This window comes from Chrysemys picta, chromosome 12 (assembly GCF_011386835.1).
Source record: "Chrysemys picta bellii isolate R12L10 chromosome 12, ASM1138683v2, whole genome shotgun sequence".
Lineage (NCBI taxonomy): Eukaryota > Metazoa > Chordata > Testudines > Emydidae > Chrysemys > Chrysemys picta.
The window spans coordinates 6,599,027-6,626,834 of record NC_088802.1 but is presented as its reverse complement, the minus strand read 5'-3'; the positions used below and the strand labels follow the sequence as shown (position 1 = coordinate 6,626,834).

Genomic DNA, 27,808 nt, shown 5'->3' with positions numbered 1-27,808 from the left:
AGCAGTGGCAGGAGACAGAACTTTCTCTGGAATGAACTTCCCCAAGAACTAAGGATCATCACAAACTTCACCACTCCAAGTGCAGGGCACATTTCTTTGATCTTGCCATCTCTAATATAAACACATAGTAATAGGTATATTTATATGGAAAAAGTAAAACCAAAAACACCCACGTATTTCCAAACCAAGACACTCTGCTGCACATTTCTCCCTCTGGGGAGGTGATGAGAGAACAAACATGTGACAGACGTTAGTCACATTGCTTAATGCACTACTAGAAGTCTCTCAAATTCTATGGAGATGAGTGTGGTGTAAGATCCTATATAGAACAGAATAGAAATATGCTACTGCTCAGCAGAGGGCAGACATACACAGGAGACTGCTCTCAGGCACAGACCCCCTTCTGTACGCTCAGACCTTCCTCTGTACTTGCCATGGCTGGAGAAATAGTTTATGCTGATTTAAACATTCCTGGAGCCAGTTCTTCTTCGAGGCCACCAAAACGATCTCAGCACCGCAGTAAGTGCATTAGGTTTCTTATTTTTGTACCAATATGGTCAGTCTTTGGCTAGGATTCCATGCTTCTAAGATATTTTTTGTTTGACTTGCAGCACAGATAGTTTAGAGAAACTGTGTCCAGAGCCAAGGAGCAGCTCTGTGTTTTATGTGTGGTGGGACTTAGCTGATGTGAAATTCTTTACCACTCAGCATTTGGCAGCTGAATTCCGTTAAGGTAATATAGTGCACTTTAGTTTGTTAATACAGCATGTCACAGAAAACTTCATAGCCACTGATAGTCTAAACATGCAAATACAAGTGCAATGCAATATAGCTGTACTTTGTATGACACCCTTCCTAGTTATTTAATACGTATTTGGGGCATAGCAGTAAACTACTGAGGTAACAGTACATAGTATAATGGGTTATGGTTAGGGGGCAGAGAGCAGTACGTTGGGTGAGTCTGAAAGAATGACTGAGCACAGGGAATGTGGGGGCCTCACAGAAGAGAATTTAATTGTTTTGTTAGAGAGAGGGTTAAAATCCACATAAGTCTGAGAGAAGAGGTGGAATCTGAAATTCAGTTGGGAGCCAAATTAGGTGCAGAGGGTCATGGAGACTGTGGCAGAGGGTAGGTACTGTGGGCGGGGGGGAGGGTGAGAGGGGGAGGTCTACTAACCTCTGTAGTGATATAAGTAGGGAGAGGGAAGCCCAATATCTGAGGATTGTAGGAAATGGGACCAGAGAAGAGGAAGAAAGAAGAAGAACCTGGCCAAGGAGGGTGGATGGATGAGAATGACAGAATTAATGAAGGGGATTTTTCCACTGGATGCTGAAATGGACACAAAACCAGGAAAGCTTTCCAAGGGCAGAGTTGATGTGTTCTGTGTCTGAGCGCAGGAGAGACAGCGAGTTATTGCACTGTAGCTCAGCTGAAGCGTGGAGAGTCAGGAGTTGGGAGACAGTCAAGGAGAAGACAGTAGCAGAGATTGGGACAGTGAAGAGTCATCAGTGTTTTAGGAATATTAAAAATACAAAGAACCGTGTGTTACAATTTAACTTAAAGGATATAAACTGAGCATCATAAATAATTTGTGATTCCCCTGAAAAATGATATTAAACTAGTTAAAAATCTTGATACTTTGGAGGAGGTTTGAGGAAAAATAATTTAAATCTTAAATAGCTAGTTTTAGAGTATATTTTCCATAAGTACAGTAAGGCCACAGATTTACATGGAGGGTAAAATTTTCAAAAGTGCCTAAGTGACATAAGTGTTTCTAAAAATTCTACTCTAATAGCCCAAATATTTAATCAAGCTGTATATCAAGTGTGACGTGCAATAGTCAAACAGATTATGTTTACTAGCTTCAATTATACTTGTATGTTGCCAATAATTCTGGCTTCCTATATCTCATGTTTTCCTACTTTAAGTATAGCTACAACTGTATTGTACTAAAAAAAATTCTTGCTATACACTTGCTGTGAACATAACTAAATTATTTACAGCTGCTGAAGAACAGCTGATATTTTCCAACAGATTTTGCTCTGATGTCTGTTTACATCACAGTAATACCTAGCATATGTGGATGCCTAGTCAAATTTAATTCTTGTTGGGAACCTTCATGAAATTGTTTCCATGCACTTTAGATATTATTTTCAGACAGGATCTGATCTGCTCTTGGACATTATTTTAGGAGTTAGATTCTGCTGGTTACATCAGTGTAAATCCAGATTGACTCCACAGAAGTCAGTGAAGTTGCTCGAAACTTACACCAATGTATCCAAGAGCTGATTTAAGTGGTTTATTTATCCACAGTTATACACTTTTGTTATGTTGAAGACTGGCACTATGTTAATGAATGGAAATTTAGGCCCCAATCCTGTGATCTGATCTGATCCTTATGAGTGGACCTTCATTCACACCTGTACAGAATCCCATTGAAGTCAATGAGCATAAGGGCCCACCCACATGGATCCAACTGCAGGACTGGGGCCTTAATTCACAGAGTCCAAGGCCAGAAGGGGCCATTGTGATCATCTAGTCTGATATCCTGTATAACACAGGGCGTGGAATTTCCCCCAAATAATTTCTAGAGCAGATCTTTTAGAAAAAACATCCAATCTTGATTTTAAAGGTGTCAGTGATGAGGAATCCACCATGACCCTTGGCAATAGTGTATTTCATGTCTTACAACTAAGGGCCTGATCCTCCAAATGCTGGTAGAGCTTTGTGCTGTGAGTTGTCCCCAGGCCCGAACCCGCAGACGCTTATGCACATGTTTAACATTAGTCACACGTTTAAAATTACTCCTGTGCTCAGAGCCGGATTTAGGGGCAGGTGACCCAGGAGACCATCCGGGGTGCCAGGCTTGGAGGGTGCCGGGCTTAGGGTGCTGTTTTTGTTGTTAGTGACAACATACAGAGTTACAGATTCTAGCTTGCAAATTTTTGTCTCATACGTCAGGGATAAATCATGCTACAAATCGTGCATCAAAGTTGTGAAATGGGCTACAAATGCAATAAAAAATAAGGTATTCAAAAGTTTAACAAATGGAGGGGTGGGGGCACCAAATACATTCCTTACATTGGGCGCCATTTGGTTTAGGGCCAGCCCTGCCCATGCTGAAATCTTTGCAGGATCAGGGTCTAACGCTGAAATTAAAAATGAATTTGTCTCATAAGTTACTGTTAAAATTGGACGACGGATTCCAATATAAGGAAGACTTTGACCTTCCAACTTCCTTTTCGTAAACCCCCCTCTCCTTTTAGCCAGAAATAATTCATGTTAGTCGGAAGCTACAAGATAATTTTCCTTAGAAACTTTAAAGTAAATTCAACAAGCCATTTTACAATGAAGACAGAAAACACAACCACCTCCACTATTAATTATTCTGCATTAATTAATATGAAATTTGCCAGGCAGTGGTGCCAAGATGTTCTAGTTAGAAGCAGGAGCCTTACTGTGCTAGGACTGAACACGTACAGACCAGACAATAATTTTTCACTTTTCAAACATTATTTCCATTATTTGTGTCCACTCGTAATTCCAGAACAGTTAGTTCTGTAATGTTCACAGTAGCGATCTGAATTAGGTGTCTGTGAAAATCCTCACATAAAGATCCACTTTTATGAACAGAAGGATGCAATTTTTGAACTGACTCAGAATTAACAGTGGTTACAACAGGAAGAAATTTAAGTCTCCTGTAGTGATTATAAACTCTGTGAGTAGCCTCAAGAGTGTCACTCACAAGTTTCATTTGTAACAAAAAAATAGTTTATAATCCTTTCCCTAGTGAATGTAGATTGAAAACGTAGAATGAGTTTGGTTTAAAGATATTTGTTTACAAAAAATTACAGATTACTGATCAAAATCAAGACACTGAGACAATGTAACTGTACTGTCACTTGTGTAAATTTGGACATTATCTTAGTGGAATGTCTCTGTATTTAATAAAAAGCGAAAGAGTGTCCTGTGGCACCTTATAGACTAACAGATGTATTGGAGCATGAGCTTTCGTGGGTGAATACCCACTTCGTCAAACGCATGTAATGGAAATTTCCAGAGGCAGGTATAAATATGCAGGCCAGAATCAGTCTAGAGATCACGAGGTTAGTTCAATTAGGGAGGATGAGGCCCTCTTCTAGCAGCTGAGGTCTGAACACCAAGGGAGGAGAAGCTGCTTCTGTAGTTGGATAGCCATTCACAGTCTTTGTTTAATCCTGATCTGATGGTGTCAAATTTGCTAATGAACTGAAGCTCAGCAGTTTTTCTTTGGAGTCTGGTCCTGAAGTTTTTTTGCTGCAGGATGGCTACCTTTACATCTGCTATTGTGTGGCCAGGGAGGTTGAAGTGTTCTCCAACTGGTTTTTGTATATTGCCATTCCAAATATCTGACTTGTGTCCATTTATCCTCTTGCGAAGTGACTGTCCAGTTTGGCCGATGTACATAGCAGAGGGGCATTGCTGGCACATGATGGCATATATCACATTGGTGGACGTGCAGGTGAATGAACCAGTGATGTTGTAACTGATCTGGTTAGGTCCTGTGATGGTGTTACTGGTGTAGATATGTGGGCAGAGTTGGCATTGAGGTTTGTAGCATGGATTGGTTCCTGAGTTAGAGTTACGGTGCGTGGTTGCTGGTGAGAATATGCTTCAGGTTGGCGGGTTGTCTGTGGGCGAGGACTGGCCTGACTCCCAAGGTCTGTGAAAGTGAGGGATCATTGTCCAGGATGGGTTGTAGATCACTGATGATGCGTTGGAGAGGTTTTAGCTGAGGACTGTAGGTGATGGCCAGTGGAATTCTGTTGGTTTCTTTCTTGGGCTTGTCTTGCAGCAGGAGGCTTCTGGGTACACGTCTGAGTCTGTTGATTTGTATTTAGTGCACACCTGGGTAACTGAGAATAGGCTCTGGCTCACTAACTTCAGTTCACAGTATAATTCTTGGGAAAGTAGCAAATCACTAAAGTATTTTGGCTGGGATTTTCAAAGAAGCCCAAGGGGTTTCAGCCACCACAGAAACTCTGCTAGGCTCTTTTGAAAGTTACAGTCATAGTAATTTTTAGAGAAATGATAAATCCACATGTATGGTGCTTGAGTGAATGTCAAATACTAACTAGTAGGTTTCATTGAAGACTGAATACAAAAATGAACAATCAAATAAGACAACAGCTTTGTGAAAAACAATGTAAAATGTACTGAAATCTCTGGTCAGACTAGGTGATCATCATGGTCCCTTCTGGCCCTAATAACCTACGAACCTCTAAATTACTGGAAAATCTAAGGCCACAGTCTTGGAAATACATAAGCATGTGATAGTCCCATTGAACTGAAACTGGGCTATTTCCATTTCATGTATTATCACCACCAACACATGTTCTGCAGGGCAAATCCTCAGAGTATCATCTGTACAAATCCATTTAGAGCTTGTTGGATGTGTTTTTCTCCCCCCAGCCCCACAGAAACTTTTGACTTTTTGGCAAAAAAAAAAAAAGTGTAACTGAAATATTTCAATTCTGAAATGCTGCCATAGTGCCTCATGGGATGTGTAATTTGGGTGCCTTGTGTCTCCATTTTTCTCTGTGGGCTGGGCTCGGCTCCCTTCTTGGAATACATCTCCCATGACACATCATGGTCTCTCCTCTTGGCTGGGGGAGGCTGTGCATTATGGCACTGTTGTGTTAGTAACTTTGATGGAATAAATGAGCTCAAAGGGGCAAAAGGTGTTAACAGATCCTGTCACTATATAACATTAAACCAGGGGTCTCAAACACGCGGCCAGCAGCCCGTGGAGTTATTTCCTTCGGCCGCAAATCTCCCCTCACCCGCCGCCCCCGTGACCTCCAGCGCACCGCGTCCCCGCTCCTCTGCCTACCTCCAAGCGCTTCCGCAATTAGCGCTTTACAGGAGAGACAGGGGAGGAGTGGGGAGCCTCACATTCAGGGGAGGAGGCAGAGAAGAGGTGGGGCCGGGGCGAGGATGCAGCCCTCGGGCCAATGTACTAGTCCTCATGTGGCCCTCGTGATCATTTGAGTTTGAGACCCCTGCATTTAAACAGTGTTAAACAAGGTCCAGGGTTTGGCATACAATTACCTCAGCTTGCTTAGTCCCAGGGCAAATACACCATTAAAAATCATTTAATTTTAAAATAATGTGTGTCTTTTATTAAAGATACAGAAAGAAAAACAAATGTGTTAGTCACTAAGGTGCCACAAGTACTTCTGTTCTTTTTGCGGATACAGACTAACACGGCTGCTACTCTGAGACCAGAAAGAAAAACAGTTGAAACATTTGAAATAAAGTATTAAGTAAGACTTTCATTTTAAGACCATTTCTTATTTCCTTTCCCTGGAAGGTTTTAGAAAGAAAAGCCCCCTATTTGACAGTCTTCAGATGGTATTAAGGATGGCAATAACTGTCCTTTTTAGGGCAAAGAGAAAAGGTCAGTTGTAATGGGCTATAGCTATTGGTGTGGCTGTTTAAAGTCTGATCCTGATTCACTAAAAGACAAAACAAGACAAAAGATAGAAAATGCACCTTCTCTTTTTGATGTTAACTCTCAGTTGTAACCTGGCTGCTGCAGAAACACAAGCAGGGCACACAATCTTATCAGCCGCTCAGAGTCCTGGCAAACTTGTACCAGCATCGAGCTGTTTAGGGCATTATGGCCTACAGCAGTGTTGCAGCATGTACAGTTTTGACCGGCAAAGCCAGACTCTTATCACACAGAAGGTGAAAGGAACGAAATAAAGTGGTGGAATAAAGAACATTCAAGGAGGGGATGACAAAGTCTCACATCCCATCCCTGGCAGTGTTTGGAATTTAGCCAGAGCCAGTGGAAGTAACAATGGCATCTGGGCTCCTCTCTCTGGGCCAGGCTGGTCAGGACATCTTTCAAGATCAGGATGACAAAGGCCCAATGGTGTAGCAGTGGGTCCAAGGGTCCCAGGAGATAGTAGGGGCGGCAGCCATAATGCTAACGCTTGCTGCAGCGGTTGTTGGCAGACAGCTTCTTCTCCTCGGCTTTTTCTTGATTTTTTCCCCCCCTCAAAACTCTTTTTTTTTTTAAAAGGACTCTGTAAAGGAGTAATGGGTGGAATAGCCCAGGGGTTCTCAAACTGGGGGTCGGGACCCCTCAGAGGGTCACAAGTTTATTACATGGGGGGTTGTGAGCTGTCAACCTCCACCCCAAACCCCGCTTTGCCTCCAGCATTTATAATGCTGTTAAATATATAAAAAGTGTTTTTAATTTATAGGGGGGGGGGTCGCACTCACAGGCTTGCTTTGTGAAAGGGGTCCCCAGTACAAAAGTTTGAGAACCACTGGAATAACCCATCCCCTCATTATTTTATTCACCAGTTAAGCCCACTTTCTGACACAAAGGTTGGTTCATTAATTTCCAGTCCCTTGCTCCTCTATTTACCAAGCATGGTCTTAGCACAGGCCTTGATCTATATCAGTTTGTTTGGATTAGTTCAGTCTTTCCGTCTCCCTTGTGCACCTTTTCCTATCAACATTTATTACTATAGGTTAGTGTGACATGTAATGAACTTTCACTCACTTCTCACAATTAGGGGAAGTTTGTAGGCCCAATTATCACAACAGCACTCACATGGCCACGGTGCATCAAGAAAGATGAAGTCTCTGGCTGGGGAGCCTGGTCCATCAGGGCTGCACAGAGGTTTTTGGGGGCCTGGGGCAAAATCTGAAACTGAGACTTCCCACCTTTCCATGTTTCATCCAATAACCCTATTGTTCCCCTGGGCTTGGGGACACCTTCAAATGGGAGACCTGGGGCAAAACTGCCCTTTTTGGCGTCCCCTCTGGGTGGCCCTGCAGCCCATAGAGGAGAACGGGGGAATAAGGCACCCAAACTACAATTCTATGAGACACCACAGTGAGTGGCATTTCAGAATCAAAATACTTCATTTGGGGGTGTGACAGGGTTGGGACTCACCCGCAGCACCTCCTACTGGTTGTCTCGGGAATTAGCTCTGTACAGTGGAGCGCCCTCTCCTGGTGGCGTCCTGTCCATTGTCTCGCCCTCGGTTGGCGTGTGGACCCGCGTTGCTCTCCAGCTCGCAGTGTCCTCTTCAGGACCACTGCCATCCGGCAGTGCCCTTCAGTCCATCCACACCACCTTCCGGGGGGGGGGGGGGTGAGAGGGGGGGTTAACAGGAGTCTTTGCACTAGCCTCAGCAGCCTGCCACAACCCCCAAGTCTAGCCCCTCTTACATCAGGGGGCAGGCTGCAGCCTGACTCAGCCACTGCTCCACGGCCCAGTGCAGCACAAGGGGGGGACCCAGGCCTACCCACTATTCTGGGTCCCGACCCAGGGACCCTCTAACGGCAGCCTCTCAGCATTCCTTCTCTCCCCTTGCCTTCAGCCTTCCTTAGGTCACTTCCCTCTGACCCATTGCACCATCTAGGCCCTTCTACTCAGGGCTGGCAGTCTGGCAGGTATCAGGCTGAAGCTCCACTCTGCTTCCCTGAGCCTGCCCAGCACTGCGCAGTCCTGGGTGCTGGTCTCCTGCTCAGGAGACAGACCTTCCTCCCTGAAGGACTGGGACAGACTGACTCTCCTTTCTGAGCAGCCTTTTTATAGGGCTGAGCCTGGCCCTTATTTGCTGCCTCCAATCTGGGCCCTGATTGTCTCTCAATAAGCCCTGCTCTTATTGGCTGCCAGGCTGCACTGGCCTGCTGCAGCCCCCTCTAGCATGGGGGTGGGGCAGACACCCCACCACAGGGGGATATTCAATTGTTTGACCAAAAAAAAAAAATTTTTTTTTGCAGAAACCAAACATGTTTAGTCCCAAACCCAATTTTCTATCGAAATACAGTTTTGATGGAAAATTTAATCAGCTGTATCCATTGTATTTAACATCTACCCTCACTGATATATGGGCAAACCCATTGCCTACAATAGAGCAGCAGGTGTGTAACTGATTACAATGTAGGGCCTAGTTCTCCACTGCCTTACTCCTTTCTATGCTAACAGTGCTGATGCATCAACACAAGAGATTTACCATGCAGCCATATTGTCAAATAGCATTGATAATATATCTAGTTAATAACTGGTATCATTAGTAAAGATGGTTAGAATTTTTAAATTTCACAATTTGGTAAATAAAATTGGGAAAAATGTTCAACAAAATATTTGCAAACTTTTTGATCTGGTGAGTTAGGAGAGAGGGAGGGTACTCCTGCCAACTATAGAACTAAAATTTCAAACAAATTGCAAAAACTTTTTGAAATTTTATTATTAATTCTCTCCCCACCATCTTCCTTCCTTCAACTTTCAAAAATGATTTGATTTGCAGGGGTGTCCCAGAGGTGACTTGGCCTCTGACCGACAGGTTTATTATTATTTATATTACAGTATCACCTAGAACTTGCCCCAGTCATGACTGAGGTCTCATTGTGCTAGGCACTGCACAAATATATTTGTTTCTCAACCAAATCTTTTACAAACTAAGGCCCCACTCTGCTAACATTTTACACACATACTTTACTTTTCTTATATAAGGGGTCATTTTGAAGTCAATGGGACTACTCACATGCTTAAAGTTAAGTGCAGGTACAAGTATTGTCACCCTGTGTTTAGTGTTAGTAGACATTGGAGCCTGGCCTATTTTCACATTGGAGAAGAATTCATTGACATGGAGGCTGTGTATTTTCTTAGTATAATTCATTTATTTACACGGTATACATCGGTCCTGGTACAGAGGTGGTCACAAATGGCATGCAAACAAAGTCCTCTTCCTGGAATCTCAGCCCAAACACCATGCCTGGTTTCCCAGGAAGCAACTCTGCCCCAAGATGTGACTCTACTTAGAGAAATTAAGGCAGAGAGCAAACTCTCCTGCTGGTGCAACAGCTCCCGCACAAAGAAACTATTGTATACCACAAAATGAACAATAATATAACATTTCTTCAAAGACTGACCAGTGCTTACACACATTAGGAAAAATAATTTATACAACTGTGTGTAACAGCATCACCTGGTGACTCTTGACGTAACAGTATTTATAGGATTAGGGTCTAAATAGGGTCAAAACACAACCGGTGTATTTAGAACATGAAGGGAGGGATAGGGGAGATGGAGGACAAGGGGGATAGTCACAGGAACACAAGGTGATATGTATTAGCTAGGTGAACAATTTGGAGGCTTCACGTGGTGTTTTTTGTTTTTTTGGTTTTTTTTAAATGAAGTAATCTATAGTAATGAGCAGGTCACTTGCCTGGCTGTTATTACTAGGCAGTTTACCATGGGTGTCAGGTTACAGGGGGAACGTAAGACAGGATCTGAAGCGGGGCAGAGCAGTGGCTGTGTAGATTGATTTCGGGGGGGCCATCCCTGCAGAAGGGACAGTGTGGGAAAAAAGTGTGAAGGTGTTTCTGGGAGAAATGGGTGAAAGAAGCTGCCATTGGTAAAGCTGCCCCTAGTGTTATCTGAAGAGGAGTGGAACTCCCAGGTAAGGGGGCGGGGACAGGCTCCAGAGAAGAACAAGTTCCATTGTTATTTCTCACACTGGGGTTTGATGATGTTTCTCCACATTGTCTCTTACAGGTTCCCCTCCATGTCCCTGGTGGCATCGTATCGCTGTAGGGGTCGGATGGGCTGGGAACATCGTCCTGACAATAGCTGTGATAGCACTGGGGGTTTGGGGTAAGTAGCGCCAATCTGTTTATCCATTTGAGCTTAATGGTGCTCCATGGATTCTCTTCTCATTTCCAAATCCCACTGATATTCCATTCTTGATTTCCGTCCGTTTGCGAATGAAATCCTAGGCATTACATCACTACCCAGGTCAAAGTGTCACAGGAACAAGGTGCAGTTAAGAGCTAGATGCATGAAATTCGTGTGATCTGACTAAGGCAGGTTCACTGTTACATGTGCCTGGAAGACAGAAATGCACCTATACTGTGCAGTGAATGGGATTCCCTCTTCCTCTGTCCTCACCCTATCTGTGATGGATACTGCACTGTTTGATGAATTACACGCCCCCACAATTTTTTTTGATTGCTAAATAGCTGCAATAGAAATTATTTTCATTTACACTGATGCTCTTTTGAAGTTTCCCAGTTGCATGTCTCTTGTGCAGGACAGACCAGAGGAACTCTGAATACATCGGAGAATAATGATACCAGAATTGTCAGTAGTATGGAATGCAGCTCCTGCCTGGAGGATTTCCGGTCTCGCTTGAAACCAATTCTATGTGAACCCCACAATAGCAGCTTGGCAGGTAACCCCAGCTCCTACTGTCCCAGAGCCATAAGTCATTCTCCCTTAGGGTATGTCTACACTACGAAATTAGTTCGAATTTATAGAAGCCGGTTTTATTGAAATCGGTTGTATACAGCCGATTGTGTGTGTCCCCACATAAAATGCTCTAGGTGCTCTAGTCGGCAGACCGCGTCCACAGTACGAGGCTAGCGTCGACTTCCGGAGCATTGCACTATGGGTAGCTATCCCACAGCTATCCCACAGTTCCCGCAGTCTCCGCCGCCCCTTGGAATTCTGGGTTGAGATCCCAATGCCCGGATGATGCAAAAACAGTGTTGCGGGCGGTTCTGGGTACATGTCGTCAGGCCCCCCCCCCCCGTCACAGCAACGGCAGACAATAGATTCGCGCCTTTTTACCTGGGTTACCTGTGCAGACAACATACCACGGCAAGCATGGAGCCCGCTCAGCTCAGCTGAGCTCACCGTCACCATATGTCCTCTGGGTGCCGGCAGACGTGGGACTGCATTGCTACACAGCAGCAGCTGCTAACTGCCTTTTGGCGGTAGACGGTGCAGTAGACTGGTAGCCTTCATCGGCGATCTGGGTGCTGGCAGCCGTGGGGCTTGCCTTTTGGCAGTAGATGGTGTATTACGACTGTTAACCGTCCTATTACAAGTTGGGTCATCGCACATTAGCAGAGTCTTCCCCGAGCAGCAGATCGTGCAATAGGCCTGAAGACCATCGTCATACACTAACTGCCAAGCGCCCAGTATTTGCTGCCAAGCACCCAGAAAGATGCCGAGGTCTATCAGTCACGCTGCACCGTAGTCTTACGATGTAAAAAATAGATTTGGTCTGTATTCATTTGCTTCCCCCTCCCTCCGTCAAATCAACGGCCTGCTAAGCCCAGGGTTTTCAGTTTAATCTTTGGGGGGACCATTCTGTGTGACAGTTGTTTGTGTTTCTCCCTGATGCACAGCCACCGTTCTTGATTTTAATTCCCTGTACCTGTACGCCATGTCGTCACTCGGCCCGCCCTCCCTCCTTCCCCTAGTCCGTCAGATACTACTTTCGTGCCTTTTCTTTGAATTCTGGGTTGAGATCCCAATGTCCGGATGATGCAAAACAGTGTCGTGGGCGGTTCTGGGTACATGTCGTAAGGCCCCTCCCCCCTCGTCACAGCAACGGCAGACAATAGATTCGCGCCTTTTTACCTGGGTTACCTGTGCAGACAACATACCACGGCAAGCATGGAGCCCGCTCAGCTCAGCTGAGCTCACCGTCACCATATGTCCTCTGGGTGCCGGCAGACGTGGGACTGCATTGCTACACAGCAGCAGCTGCTAACTGCCTTTTGGCGGTAGACGGTGTAGCATGAGTGATAGCCGTAGGGCTGCATTGCACCAGCCCCTTGCCCTTTGGTAGGCGATGGTATATTATGATTGGTACCCATCGTCGTCGTACTGGAGTGGCTGTCAATCATGGCCACCTGGGCAGACATGCTACTGTTTCGATGATGATGGCTACCAATCGTAGTATACTATTTTCTGCCAATTGCCCAGTATTGTCTGCTAAGCACCCAGAAGAGGCCGAGGGCGATGCTGGGTGCTGGCGGACGTGGGGCTGGCAGACGTGGGGCTGCATTGCTACACAGCAGCAGCCCCTTGCCTTTTGGCAGACGATGGTATATTATGATTGGTATCCGTCATCATCATACTGGAGAGGCTATCACTCATGCTGCACCGTCGGCTGCCAGCTTAAGATGTAAAAAATAGATTTGTTCTGTATTCATTTGCTTCCCCTTCCTCCGTGAAATCAATGGCCTGCTAAGCCCAGGGTTTTCAGTTTAATCTTTGGGGGGACCATTCTGTGTGACAGTTGTTTGTGTTTCTCCCTGATGCACAGCCACCTTTCTTGATTTTAATTCCCTGTTCCTGTACCTGTACGCCATGTCGTCACTCGGCCCTCCCTCCCTCCCACCCTCCCTCCTTCTCCTGGTCCATCAGATACTACATTCGCGCCTTTTTTCTGACCAGGCGCCATAGCTAGCACTGGGATCATGGAGCCCGCTCAGATCACCGCGGCAATTATGAGCACTATGAACACCACGCGCATTGTCCTGGAGTATATGCAGAGCCAGGACATGCCAAGGCGAAACCCGGACCAGCCGAGGAGGCGATTGCAGCGCGGCGAAGAGAGTGATGAGGAAATTGACATGGACATAGACCTCTCACAAGGCACAGGCCCCAGCAGTGTGGAAATCATGGTGTCACTGGGGCAGGTTCATGCCGTGGAACACCGATTCTGGGCCCGGGAAACAAGCACAGACTGGTGGGATCGCATCGTGCTGCAGGTATGGGACGATTCCCAGTGGCTGCGAAACTTTCGCATGCGTAAGGGCACTTTCATGGAACTTTGTGACTTGCTTTCCCCTGCCCTGAAACGCCAGGATACCAAGATGAGAGCAGCCCTCACAGTTGAGAAGCGAGTGGCGATAGTCCTGTGGAAGCTTGCAACGCCAGACAGCTACCGGTCAGTCGGGAATCAATTTGGAGTGGGCAAATCTACGGTGGGGGCTGCTGTGATCCAATTTGCCAGGGCAATGAAAGACCTGGTGATATCAAGGGTAGTGACTCTGGGCAACGTGCAGTCAATAGTGGATGGTTTTGCTGAAATAGGATTCCCAAACTGTGGCGGGGCCATAGACGGAACCCATATCCCTATCTTGTCACCGGAGCACCAAGCCACCGACTACGTAAACCGCAAGGGGTACTTTTCAATGCTGCTGCAAGCCCTGGTGGATCACAAGGGACGTTTCGCCAACATCAACGTGGGATGGCCGGGAAAGGTACATGATGCTCGCATCTTCAGGAACTCTGCTCTGTTTCGAAAGCTGGAGGAAGGGACTTTCTTCCCGGACCAGAAAGTAACCGTTGGGGATGTTGAAATGCCTATCGTGATCCTTGGGGACCCAGCCTACCCCTTAATGCCATGGCTCATGAAGCCGTACACAGGCAGCCTGGACAGGAGTCAGGACCTGTTCAACTACAGGCTGAGCAAGTGCCGAATGGTGGTGGAATGTGCATTTGGACGTTTAAAAGCGCGCTGGCGCAGCTTACTGACTCGCTCAGACCTCAGCGAAAAGAATATCCCCATTGTTATTGCTGCTTGCTGTGCGCTCCACAATATCTGTGAGAGTAAGGGGGAGACCTTTATGGCGGGGTGGGAGGTTGAGGCAACTCGCCTGGCCGCTGATTACGCGCAGCCAGACACCAGGGCGGTTAGAGGAGCACAGCAGGGCGCGGTGCGCATCAGAGAAGCTTTGAAAACGAGTTTTGTGACTGGCCAGGCTACTGTGTGAAACTTCTGTTTGTTTCTCCTTGATGAACCCTCCAAACCCCCCCCCCCCCGACCCGGTTCACTCTACTTCCCTGTAAACCAACCACCCCACCCTCCCCTCCCCAATTCGAGCACCGCTTGCAGAGGCAATAAAGTCATTGTTTTTTCACATTCATGCATTCTTTATTAGTTCCTCACAGAAGTAGGGGGATAATTGCCAAGGTAGCCTGGGATGGGTGGGGGAGGAGGGATGGAAAAAGACACACTGCATTTTAAAACTTTAAGTCTTATTGAAGGCCAGCCTTCTGATGCTTGGGCGATCATCTGGGGTGGAGTGACTGGGTGGCTGGAGGCCCCCCCACCGTGTTCTTGGGCGTCTGGGTGAGGAGGCTATGGAACTTGGGGAGGAGGGCTGTTGGTTACACAGGGGCTGTAGCGGCGGTCTCTGCTCCTGCTGCCTTTCCTGCAGCTCAACCATATCATATCAGTTTGATGCTCCAGCAGACGGAGCATTGACTCTTGCCGTCTGTCTGCAAGCTGACGCCACCTATCGTCTTCAGCCCGCCACTTGCTCTTTTCATCCCGCCATTCAGCCCGCCACCTCTCCTCTCGTTCATATTGTGCTTTTCTCATGTCCGACATTGACTGCCTCCACGCATTCTGCTGTGCTCTATCAGCGTGGGAGGACATCTGCAGCTCCGTGAACATATCGTCCCTCGTCCTACGTTTTCTCTTTCTAATGTTCACGAGCCTCTGCGAAGGAGAAACATTTGCAGCTGGTGGAGGAGAAGGGAGAGGTGGTGAAAAAAGACACATTTTAGAGAACAATGGGTACACTCTTGCATTACAAGGTCGCATATTTCGGCTTGCAGGCAGCCATGGTAGGCCACAGTGTTTTGGCTTTTTTAACCTTCTTAACATGCGGGAAAGGTTGCAAACAGCAGCGCATTTCCCATATCAAGGATGAATTGGGTTGTCCATTTAAAATGGGTTTTCAATGTAAAAGGAGGGGCTGCGGTTTCCCGGTTAACATGCAGCACAAACAAGTAAACCACCCCCCCACACACACACACACACGATTCTCTGGGATGATCACTTCACCCCTCCCCTCCACCGCGTGGTTAACAGCGGGGAACATTTCTGTTCAGAAGAGCAGGAACGGGTGCCTCTGAATGTCCCCTTAATAAAATCACCCCATTTCAACCAGGTGACCGTGAATGATATCACTCTCCTGAGGATAACAAAGAGAGATAAGGAATGGATATTGTCTGCATGCCAGCAAACACCGGGACCATACGCTGCCATGCTTTGTTATGCAATGATTCCAGACTACGTGCTACTGGCCTGGCGTGGTAAAGTGTCCTACCATGGCGGACGGGATAAGGCAGCCCTCCCCAGAAACCTTTTGCAAACGCTTTGGGAGTACATAAAGGAGAGCTTTCTGGAGATGTCCCTGGAGGATTTCCGCTCCATCCCCATACACGTTAACAGACTTTTCCAGTAGATGTACTGGCCGCGATTGCCAGGGCAAATTAATCATTAAACACGCTTGCTTTTAAACCATGTGTAATGTTTACAAATATTTACAAAGGTACACTCACCAGAGGTCTCCTGTATGCCCTGAGGGTCTTGGGTGAGTTCGGGGGTTACTGGTTCCAGGTCCAGGGTCACAAACATATCCTGGCTGTTGGGGAAACCGGTTTCTCCGCTTCCTTGCTGCTGTGAGCTACCTACAGTACCTCCATCCTCATCTTCCTCGTTCCCCAAACCGTCTTCCCTGTGTGTTTCTCCAGTGAGAGAGTCATAGCACACGGTTGGGGTAGTGGTGGCTGCACCCCCTAGGATCGCATGCAGCTCCGCGTAGTAGCGGCAAGTTTGCGGCTCTGCCCCGGACCTTCCGTTTGCTTCTCTGGCTTTGTGGTAAGCTTGCCGTAGCTCCTTAATTTTCACGCGGCACTGCTGTGTGTCCCTGTTATGGCCTCGGTCCTTCATGGCCTTGGAGACCTTTTCTAATACTTTGCCATTTCTTTTACTCCGGAGTTCAGCTATCACTGCTTCATCTCCCCATATGGCGAGCAGATCCCGTACCTCCCGTTCGATCCATGCTGGAGCTCTTTTGCGATCCTGGGACTCCATCACGGTTACCTGTGCTGATGAGCTCTGCGTGGTCATCTGTGCTCTCCACGCTGAGCAAACAGGAAATTAAATTCAAACCTTCGCGGGTCTTTTCCTGTCTACCTGGTCAGTGCATCTGAGTTGAGAGTGCTGTCCAGAGCGGTCACAATGAAGCACTGTGGGATAGCTCCCGGAGGCCAATAACGTCGAATTCCGTCCACACTACCCCAATTCCGACCCGCAAAGGCCGGTTTTATCGCTAATCCCCTCGTCGGAGGTGGTGTAAAGAAACCGGTTTAAAGGACCCTTTAAGTCGAAAGAAAGGGCTTCGTCGTGTGGACATGTCCAGGCTTAATTCGATTTAACGCTGCTAAAGTCGACCTAAACCCGTAGTGTAGACCAGGCCTTAAAGAGTTTGCAGCAACCTCGCTGTGACTGAAACCCCAGTCACTGTGTTAAAGGGACACTGTCTGCTTGAAATACAATGGACCAGATTCTCATTCACACTGAGGCCCATTTATATACATTACTCCAGTGTTGTGATCCCCAAGCATTCAAAAAACAGGAGTCAGACACTAAAAAATCATGAGATTGGCTTATTTTAGGAAAAGTATATGTGGAAGGTTCGTGCCGGGGCTCGACCCTCCTGGGCAGGAGGGGAGCCACACCGACTCACTACCGGTGGAACAAGCAAACGGTTAGTTCAGGGGCTCAGGCCCTCAGGCAGGGGCTGAGCAAACAAACAGTTAGGGAGATCAGGCCCTCTGGGGCAGGGGCTGAGCAACAATACAACAGTTTGGGGAGCTCAGGCTCTTTGGTAGGGTTACCATATTTCAACACTGAAAAAAGAGGACACTCCACGGGGACCTGGCCCTGCCCCAACTCCGCCCCTTCCCCACCCCCAGCTCCACCCCAGCCCCGCCCCTTCCCCAAAGCCCCTGGCCCAACTCTGTCCCCTCCTCTGAGCACCCTGCATTCCCCCTCCTCCCTCCCGCTCTGATCTTGGTTGGGGGTTGCTAAGTGCTTCCCTGCTCCCCACTCACCCTGCAGCCCCTGCACCCCCCGCCCCTGCAGCCTCTGTGACCCCTGCTTCCGACTCGCCCTGCAGCCCCTGCACCCCCCGCCCCTGCAGCCTCTGTGACCCCTGCTTCCGACTCGCCCTGCAGCCCCTGCACCCCCCTGTCCCTGCAGCCTCTGTGACCCATGCTCCCCACTCGCCCTGCAGCCCCTGCACCCCCTGCCCCTGCAGCCTCTGCGCCCCCCACCTGCCCTGCCCCTGCACCCCCCACGCCCCTACAGCCTCTGTGACCGCCGCTCCCCACTCGCCCTGCAGCCCCTGCATCCCCCTGCCCCTGCCTGCCCTGCTCCTCCTCGCCCTGCAGCCTCTATGCCCCTGCCTGCCCTGCCTCTGCTCCCCTGCTCACCCGGCAGCCTCTGCCTGCTGGGGGCTTCAGACGCTCGGCAGCGCGGGTCACTGCAGCCCCAGCCGCAGCTTCCTTCCTGCCGCCGAACACATTCCCTGGCTTGTCTGTCTCTGCCGGAAACAGCTCCCGCGGCGCCGGGTTCCAAGCTGCGTGGGGCAACGGGGCCACAGGAAGGGTCCCCCAGTGGCTGGGGGGGTCCCCGCCCGCGAGGGAAGCCCGAGGACCCCCCCCCCGTTTCCCGCCTGAGCATTGTAGCTGGGGCAGCTGGGCTGCGCTGCGGACCCGGCGGATCGTGCTGGGCGGACCCTGGCTTATGCCTCCCTATTTCCCCGGACATGTCTGGCTTTTTGGCAATTCCCCCCGGACGGGGATTTGAGCACCAAAAAGCCGGACATGTCCGGGGAAATCCGGACGTATGGTAACCCTACCTTTGGTGCAGGGGCTGAGCAACAATACGACAGTTAGTTCAGGGCTCAGGCCCTTTGGTGCAGGGGCTGAACAACAATACAACAGTTAGTTCTTCTTCGAGTGCTTGCTCATATCCATTCCATTAGGGTGTGTGCGCGCCGCGTGCACGATCGTCGGAAGATTTTTACCCTAGCAACACCGGCGGGTCGGCTGTGGAGCCCCCTAGAGTGGCGCCTTCATGGCGCTGAATATATACCCCAGCCGACCCGGCGCCCCCTCAGTTCCTTCTTACCGCCCCTGACGGTCGTTGGAACTGTGGAGCGCTGCTTAGCTGTTCTCCACTCTCCCTAGCTTATATTGTTGTATCATAGTTATAGTTATAGTTATAGTTATAGTTCTAGTATTTGTAGTAAATTAGTTAAGTAGTTTTAAAGTTGTTCTAAGTAGTCCAGGGGATTAAGGGGGTCGTCTCCCCCCTTTCTCCCCCGGCCGCGGGGCCGGGCTCATGCCCAACGCTCCCGGCTTCAAGCTGTGCGCCTCCTGCGCTAAGCCTATGCCCACGAGCGACCCGCACGACTCCTGTCTGAAGTGCCTGGGAGAGTCCCACCAAACAGATAAGTGCAAGATCTGTAAGGCCTTCCGACCAAGGACCAAGAAGGAGCGGGACTTTCGGCTCAGGCAACTCCTGATGGAGGCGGCACTTAGCCCGGACACTCCTTCCACGGGCAAGGCCCCGGCGCCTAGCACCTCGGTGCGCAGTGCCCCGGCGGCACCGGCTATGACGACCACGCGAGTGGCGTCAGACAAGCCTCCCCGGCACCGGACCTCGTCGGCACCGCAAGCACAGCAAGTGCCTCGGCGCCAGTCATTATCCCCGGGGCATAAAAAAGCCCATAAGACGGGGACATCCGTGCCGAAGACGCCGGCTCCCCCAGTGCCGGGGGTAGAGCCGCGTCCACCGGTGGAGCAACGAAAACAGGTGCCTCCAGCACCGTCGACTCCGGCGCCGAGGCCGTTGAGTCTGGTGCAAATAGCGTCTCCTCCCAGGCCGGCGGTGATACAGTGTCTCCCGTCGACTCCAGAGACCTTCGCGGCGGCGAGAGACTTAATAGCTCTCACGGAGCCGGCACCGCCTCAACCACCGGCACCGACTGCACCGTTGACTCGCACGGTCCAGTCGAGGGGGAAACCTGCCTTGATGCGCCCGCCATCACAAGGGCTGGAACCTCGGCACCGATCCACGTCCCGAAGCAGGTCCCCACGCCGCTCGCAGTCCCGGCACCGAATATCGTCTCGGCACCGGTCGTACTCGCGGCCAAGATCTTCTTCGCGGCACCGCTCTTCGTCTCGGCACCGATATGATCGTCGGCACCGATCAACATCGAGACGTAGCTCTCGGCACCGCTACGGTCGACGCTCGACGTCGAGGGGTCGCTCCCGGCACCGGGCATACTCCAGGTCCTCGTCGAGGTCCAGATCCGACTCCCGGCACCGACGAGGTCATCGGCACCGGTCGCGGTCCCGGCACCGATCGCCGGCACCGCGCAGAGATAGATCATCTCCGGACCGGCACCGTGCACCGCAGCCCACGGGGATCGTTTCATCTCTCTCGGCACCGCCATGGCCGTCAAGATCGGTGTCTCGCTCCTCGGAGGACCTGTCGAGATCGGCATACCCCCCTCAAGGGCAAGCCGAGGAACGAAACTTGGGCCATTGGCAGGAGATGGCAGAGGACCACTCTCATGGACCATCTCACTGGTCGTTTTGGACCCCGTGGGCGTACCACCAGGAGCAAGGGGCTCCAATACCATCGACCTCTCGCTCGGGTCACTCGGTCAGAAGGGCCCCAGAATCCACCATCTCTCGGCCTCCGCCAGGAGGCATGGAGGCTTCCGTGTCCACGCCACCCGACACCATGGACCCCAGTGCAGGTGATGCTCCGGCCCAAGAGCAGGGGGATCAGGACCCCCCCTTGGATCCGGTACCACCGGAGGCATCCTCTTCCTCCTCTCCGGATGAGGCAGTGGCGGGCACTTCATGTACGGGTCCCCCTCCGATAGATCTTCGGGCTCACCAGGATCTCCTGCGTAGGATGGCCCGTAATATGGACCTGCAGGCAGAGGAGATAGTGGAGGTGCACGACCCGATCGTGAATATCCTTGGAGCGGATGCCCCATCGAGGGTGGCGTTACCCCTGATCCGCACGATCCAAACGAATGCGGATACGATATGGCAAACTCCTGCCTCTATTCCACCCACAGCGAGAGGGGTGGAAAGGAAATACTTTGTCCCGTCTAAGGACTATGGGTACTTGTATACCCACCCCCAGCCGTGTTCACTGGTGGTAGAATCAGTGAATGCACGAGAGCGCCACGGCCAGCAGGCTGCAGCGCCTAAATCAAAAGAGGCTAAGCGGCTCGATCTGTTTGGCCGTAAGGTTTACTCAGCCGGAGGGCTACAACTTAGAGCGGCGAACCAACAGGCGCTACTGAGCCGCTACAATTTCAACTCCTGGAACTCTATGGGGAAGTTTAAGGAGTTGATTCCCCAAGAGTCCAGGGAAGAGTTTGGAGCCATGGTAGAGGAGGGCAAGAAGGTGGCTCGGACCTCCCTGCAGGCCTCCTTGGACATTGGAGACTCAGCTGCGAGGACCCTGGCTTCGGGTATCGCTATGCGCAGGATCTCCTGGCTTCAGGTTTCGGGTTTGCCTCCGGAACTGCAGCAAACCCTACAAGATCTGCCCTTTGAGGGTCATGGATTGTTCTCAGATAAGACGGACTCTCGCCTGCAGAGCCTCAAGGACTCGAGAACAATCATGCGCTCCCTGGGGATGCATGTTGTGGGCCCTCAGCGCAGGCCATTTAGGCCGCAGCCTCAGCGCTTCTACCCCCCCCCCGCCTCGTCAGAGACAGGACTCGGCCCGGAGGCGAGGGCGAGGTGGTAGAAGAAGGTGGACCGGCCCTCAACCTGGTCAGAACCAGGGGCCACCTAGACCACCTTCAGGCCCCAGGCAGAACTTTTGAAGGTGCGGTCGAGGACGGCGCCCCAGTCATCCCCCAGGATCCAGCCCCCTCCTTTCGGGATCGCCTCTCCCACTTCCACCGTGCTTGGTCCCTTATAACTTCGGACCGTTGGGTCCTCCGCACGGTGGACAGGGGATACGCTATCCAGTTCTCTTCTATTCCCCCCTCTTCCCCCCCTTCCCCGTCCCTCTTCAGGGACCCTTCTCACGAGCAACTTCTTATACAGGAAGTTTCTACGCTCCTTGCTATGGGGGCCATAGAGGAGGTTCCAGTGGAATTAAGGGGCAGGGGATTTTATTCCCGCTACTTCCTCATTCCCAAGTCCAAAGGAGGTCTGCGACCCATCTTGGACTTGCGCGGACTCAACAAATTCGTAGTAAAGTTGAAGTTCCGCATGGTCTCTTTGGGAGCCATTATCCCTTCCCTCGATCCTGGAGACTGGTTCGCCGCCCTCGACATGAAAGACGCATACTTTCACATCACTATTTACCCGCCTCACAGACGTTTCCTGCGATTCGTGGTAAACAGGGTGCATTACCAATTTGCAGTCCTTCCCTTCGGCCTATCCTCAGCCCCACGGGTGTTCACAAAATGTATGGCTGTCGTGGCAGCGTACCTTCGTCGGCAAGGGATACAGGTGTTCCCGTACCTAGACGACTGGCTGGTACGCGGTCGCACCAAAGAACAAGTTCGCGATCACGTCCACATAATAGTGCGCACATTCAACAAGTTGGGTATCCTACTCAACAAGGACAAATCCACTCTAGAACCTACCCAGAGAATAGAATTCATCGGTGCGGTTCTAGACTCCAGACGCGCACAAGCCATCCTGCCAGACAATCGCTTTTGCACCATCATGAGCCTCATTCAAGGACTCAAGGCCTTCCCAACTACCACGGTGAGGTCGTGCCTCACCCTGCTGGGTCACATGGCTTCCTGCACGTACGTAACCAGGCATGCCAGACTTCGGCTTCGCCCACTCCAGACCTGGGTGTCATCGATATACCGCCCACATCGGGACAGCCTGAACATGGTGGTCACGGTCCCGAACTCGGTCCTGACCTCCCTCTCATGGTGGCTAGATCACAATGTGGTTTGCGAGGGGATGCCGTTTCACGCCCCACAACCCTCTCTACACCTGGTCACAGACGCTTCATCTCTGGGTTGGGGCGCCCATCTCAACGAACACCATACCCAGGGCCTATGGACTGCACCCCAGCTAGCCCTGCACATCAATGTTCGGGAACTGATGGCGGTGCGCCTGGCGTGCCAGGCATTTCTCAATCTCCTACGTGGCCGCTGTGTGTTAGTTCTCATCGACAACACCACGGCCATGTTTTACATCAACAAGCAAGGAGGAGCACGTTCGTCAATTCTATGCCAAGAGGCCATTCGCCTGTGGGACTTCTGCATCGCCCACTCAATACATCTCACGGCATCGTTCCTCCCTGGAGCCCAGAACACTTTAGCGGACCGACTCAGCAGGTCCTTTCAAACGCACGAGTGGTCTATCCGCCCGGACATCATACATTCCGTCTTCCAGAAGTGGGGGTTTCCCCAGATAGACCTGTTTGCTTCTCGAGACAACAGGAAGTGCCACGTGTTCTGCTCCCTACAAGGTCGAGCCCCGGGCTCCCTCTCGGATGCGTTTCTCCTTCCCTGGAAAGACCACCTGTTTTATGCCTTCCCTCCGTTTCCTCTGGTCCACAAGGTACTGCTCAAATTGCGCAGAGACCAGGCACAGGTCATTCTGATCGCTCCAGCGTGGCCGAGACAACATTGGTACACCACGCTGTTGGAACTCTCGGTTCGGACACCGATCCCGCTTCCGTTGTATCCAGATCTCATCACGCAGGACCACGGCCGGCTGCGTCACCCCGACCTGCAATCACTCCACCTCACGGCGTGGCTGCTCCATGGTTCACTCAGGCAGAGCAGCAATGCTCGCACTCTGTCCAACAGATTCTGCTGAGCAGTAGGAAGCCCTCAACACGCACCACGTACCTGGCCAAGTGGAAGCGGTTCTCCTGTTGGTGCGAACAACGAGCCACGTCCCCGTTGCGGGCACCCATTCCTCTCATTTTGGAGTATCTCCTCTCCCTAAAACAGCAAGGGTTGGCGATATCTTCAATTAGAGTTCACCTGGCCGCTATATCGGCCTTTCATCCAGGGGAACTCGCGTCCTCGGTATTCTCTAACCCGATGGTCGTTAGATTCCTTAAGGGCTTAGACAGGATGTACCCACAACAACGTCAACCCGTTCCGACATGGGACCTCAACCTGGTTCTTTCCAAGCTCACAGGTCATCCATTCGAGCCACTGGCCACCTGTTCACTTTTGTACCTATCCTGGAAGACAGCCTTCCTCGTAGCCATCACCTCAGCAAGGCGCGTTTCTGAACTCAGGGCGCTTACATCCGAGCCCCCTTACACAGTTTTCCATAAGGATAAAGTGCAGCTCCGCCCACATCCTGCCTTTCTCCCTAAGGTGGTTTCTCCATTTCATATCAACCAGGATATATTTCTCCCGGTCTTTCACCCTAAACCACATGCTACTCGCCAGGATCAACGTTTGCATTCTCTGGACGTACGCAGGGCCCTGGCCTTCTACATTGACCGCACAAGGCCCTTTAGAAAGACGACGCAACTCTTCGTTGCAGTGGCCGACCGAATGAAAGGCTCACCGGTCTCCTCACAACGCCTATCCTCCTGGATTACGTCTTGCATCCGGACTTGCTATGACCTAGCAGGTGTCTCAGCACCGCACCTCACCGCTCACTCCACGAGGGCCCAAGCTTCCTCGACGGCTTTCCTGGCGCAAGTTCCGATCCAGGACATTTGTAGAGCTGCGGTTTGGTCATCAGTCCACACGTTTACAGCTCACTATGCACTAGTGCAGCAGTCCAGGGACGATGCTGCCTTCGGATCAGCGGTTTTGCACACAGCAATGTCTCACTCCGACCCCACCACCTAAGTTGGGCTTGGGAGTCACCTAATGGAATGGATATGAGCAAGCACTCGAAGAAGAAAAGACGGTTACTCACCGTTGTAACTGTTGTTCTTCGAGATGTGTTGCTCATATCCATTCCAAACCCGCCCCCCGTCCCCACTGTCGGAGTAGCCGGCAAGAAGGAACTGAGGGGGCGCCGGGTCGGCTGGGGTATATATTCAGCGCCATGAAGGCGCCACTCTAGGGGGCTCCACAGCCGACCCGCCGGTGTTGCTAGGGTAAAAATCTTCCGACGATCGTGCACGCGGCGCGCACACACCCTAATGGAATGGATATGAGCAACACATCTCGAAGAACAACAGTTACAACGGTGAGTAACCGTCTTTTCAGGGCTCAGGCCCTTTGGTGCAGGGGCTGAGCAACAATATAGTGGTCAGGCTAGGCTCAAGGACCTATACCTGAGCGTTGGGTGAGGGGGAAGCCTGCCACCCGTGAGCAGGGTGGCAGCGGGGGACGCAGGCCCACCCACTCCACTATGTCCCAGCCCGGGGCCCTAGCAGCGGCTGCTGCCACTGCGAGTCAGTGGGGTATCCTGACCGAAACACACCGACATCGGCTTGTACGTGTCTGCAGCCTGACCGGGGTTGGCTACCCCCGGGCTACTTCCAGGTTCCCCCTCAGGGCCTACCTCGTCTGTGGCACCGGGCACAGTCCAGTCCATCAGCATGGGTTCCTCCCAGCCGGGGCTTGGTGGCAAGTCTGGCAGCTCCTCGGGGAAGTCCAGTGTGGACTCAGGCGGCTCCTCCGGGTAACAGCAGGGGCGGAAGGGCCCTGGTGGCATCTCGCCTTCGGGGTTGGTGTGGGGGAGTTCCAACGGCTCCTTCCAATGACGGGAGCGGACGGGCTCCGGTGGTTCCTCCTCGTAGTGGGCTCGGGGCAGCTCCGGCCAGTTAGAGCCACGGCCTCGGAGGTCTCCTGGCCGCGAGCTTCCTGCTGCATGTCTGCTCCCTGCGGCGGCTGGGGCCTCACTGAGCTCTGGCGGATGGCTTTTATACTTCCTGTCCCGCCCCTTGACTTCCGGGGGGGGGGGGGGGGGGGGGAACAGGCTGCGGAGGCTCCTCCCACTTGGGTGTCTGTAAAGGCACTCCCTCTGCTGGGCAGGAGGGGAGCCACACCGACTCACTACACAGTACATTTTGGGTTCTTTATTTTTGCCTTCTGGTTTCTGAGCCTTTAGGTTGCACTTGAGTCCTGCTGTCAGGCTTTACTCAGCAATGATGAGGGCTAGAAACTTTCTTTAATGAAACTGAGGGCATGTCCACACTAAAAACTTAAGTCAACCTACATTAGGTTGACTTACAGCCACTACCCTCCTTTGTCCTCACCAGAGCGCTTCCACCGACCTAAGACGGGCAGTGTGGGGAGGTGAGCGCCTGGTCTCTCAGCTCTGCTCGCAGCTCCCCATTGGGATCCCAGCTGCTTCATAGACTCCCAGGCTCACCGCGGGCTGCCTTCCCTCCCCCACCACTTCCCTGCCGAGAGCAGGGGAAGCTGACCTGCTTCTTGCCCTCCACTGACACCCCACTGGGAGACGGGGCCAGCCTGGGTTGTAACTACCTGGTTTGCTTGTCAATTTCACAGCTCCAGCATGGACCCATGAAATTGACAAGACAGCCAACAGCTGACGTAAGTAACGCAGTGTCTAGTGTTGCTCTAACTACACTGACATAAGCCCTACGCCTCTTGTGGAGGTGGAGTTATTATATCATTGTAGTGGGGAACTTACATTAGCAGGACAAGGCAGTAGTGTAGACACTGACATCATTAGATCAACATAAGCTGCTTTACATTGACCTAACTGAGTACTGTAGACCAGGCCTGAGATTCTCACGTAATCCCATGACTCCAGGAGCTGGGGCTTAAAAGAAAACACCAAACTTCACAAGATTTGTGATAAAAATATGAGAGATGGCAATGTTGCCAAAGTGATAGTATAAAGGGGGCTAATCATGGAAGTGAACTTTCATTTTTTCTACTCAAAGCATTAGGGAGTAGGAAGGTTATTTCAACAACAGCTAGAAAAGTTCAAATGCAACAAGATTTCTGTGAAAATTTTCATTTTGAAAAACAGACAATTTTTGTCAATCAACTCTCCTTGTAACTACAGCAGGGAAACAATGTTCAGACAACAGGGTGATTTTTAAGTAGATTAGGTGCTTTTTAACATGCTCTAATGCTTTAGTTGTGGTAGTGATGTACTGTACACCCCAAGTTCCTCTGTATTTTTTTCATCAATCCCAATTGGGTGCAAAATAAATGCTGTGGCTGCCTTTTTCTGTACCAATATGGTTATTTCATTCTCCCTGTCATCCTGCTCCTCTCTGTGTATCTTCACCTGTTTCTCATCCTATGTTTGCGTTGGTAGCTCTTTGGGGCAGAGATTGTCTGACTAGGTGTATGTGCAGCACCTAGCACAATGGGGCCCTATCCATGGTTGTGGCCTCTCTGTCCTACTAGAATGTTAATTATTGATTTGTATTGCAGCAGTGCCAAAGGCCCAGCATTCAGGGCCCCATTGTACCAGGTGCTGTACAAAAACACATCATAAAAAGACAGTGCCTGCATCAGAGAATTTACAATCGAAATAAAATTAATAATAATTCTCAGCTGCTTGTGCAGAGGAGCAGCAGTGACATCTAGTGGTCAGAGTAATTCCCATTGCTAAAGCACAAGCAGTTTCTGTAGAGGTTGGAACACAAAGTGTTTTACAAGTTATGTAGTACTCACAGGAATCATTTCACCCACTACTGAAACGGTTTTATGTCTGACTTTTATTCCCACTTAATAGTATAGCTCATAGAGTTTCCATTAGTTAGGTTAATACTCTCCCTCTTTCTTTTCTATTTATTTTGTTTTCAAAAATAGCCATCTCTGTGTCCTTAGCTAGCTCTTCTTCACCTATTCCCTTTTTCGAAGAGAGACCCAAAAGGGGCATGCCTGGCTCCCCTGGATTTAAATGCTGTCTGTCTTGCAGAGAAGCTATCCCAGTCAGCGACAACTATTCATGCTATATTCAATGTCTCAGAGAGTCGCACGTACCGCAGAAGTGCACTTTCTTCCTGAAACTAAAATCAAGGGCAAGAAAAAAACATGAACTGCTGCTCAGACTTCTCATGATGAAAAGTTCACAGACCAGCCTCCAACCCCGGACCTAGGATCCCACCCCGCCCATACAGCAGTCCCTGACAAGGCCAATTACATCAATGGATGGATCAAGGGGATGGGATCACTTGATCATTCCCTGTTCTGTTTATTCCCTCTGGG

The 27,808-nt window shown here is 50.4% G+C and overlaps 1 protein-coding gene across 1 annotated transcript in view; it reads left to right on the top strand.

Annotated features, from left to right (window-relative positions):
- The first annotated feature begins 204 nt into the window (after nucleotides 1–204).
- The window catches only part of LOC135974925 (killer cell lectin-like receptor subfamily B member 1B allele C), a 38,851-nt gene continuing 11,247 nt past the window's right edge, over nucleotides 205–27,808 (top strand). The window contains exons 1-3 of the mRNA XM_065564236.1: nucleotides 205–519; nucleotides 10,569–10,667; nucleotides 11,104–11,244. Coding sequence (XP_065420308.1) covers nucleotides 342–519; nucleotides 10,569–10,667; nucleotides 11,104–11,244 — 418 coding nt within the window. The 5' untranslated portion in view covers nucleotides 205–341. The remainder of the gene's footprint in view (nucleotides 520–10,568; nucleotides 10,668–11,103; nucleotides 11,245–27,808) is intronic.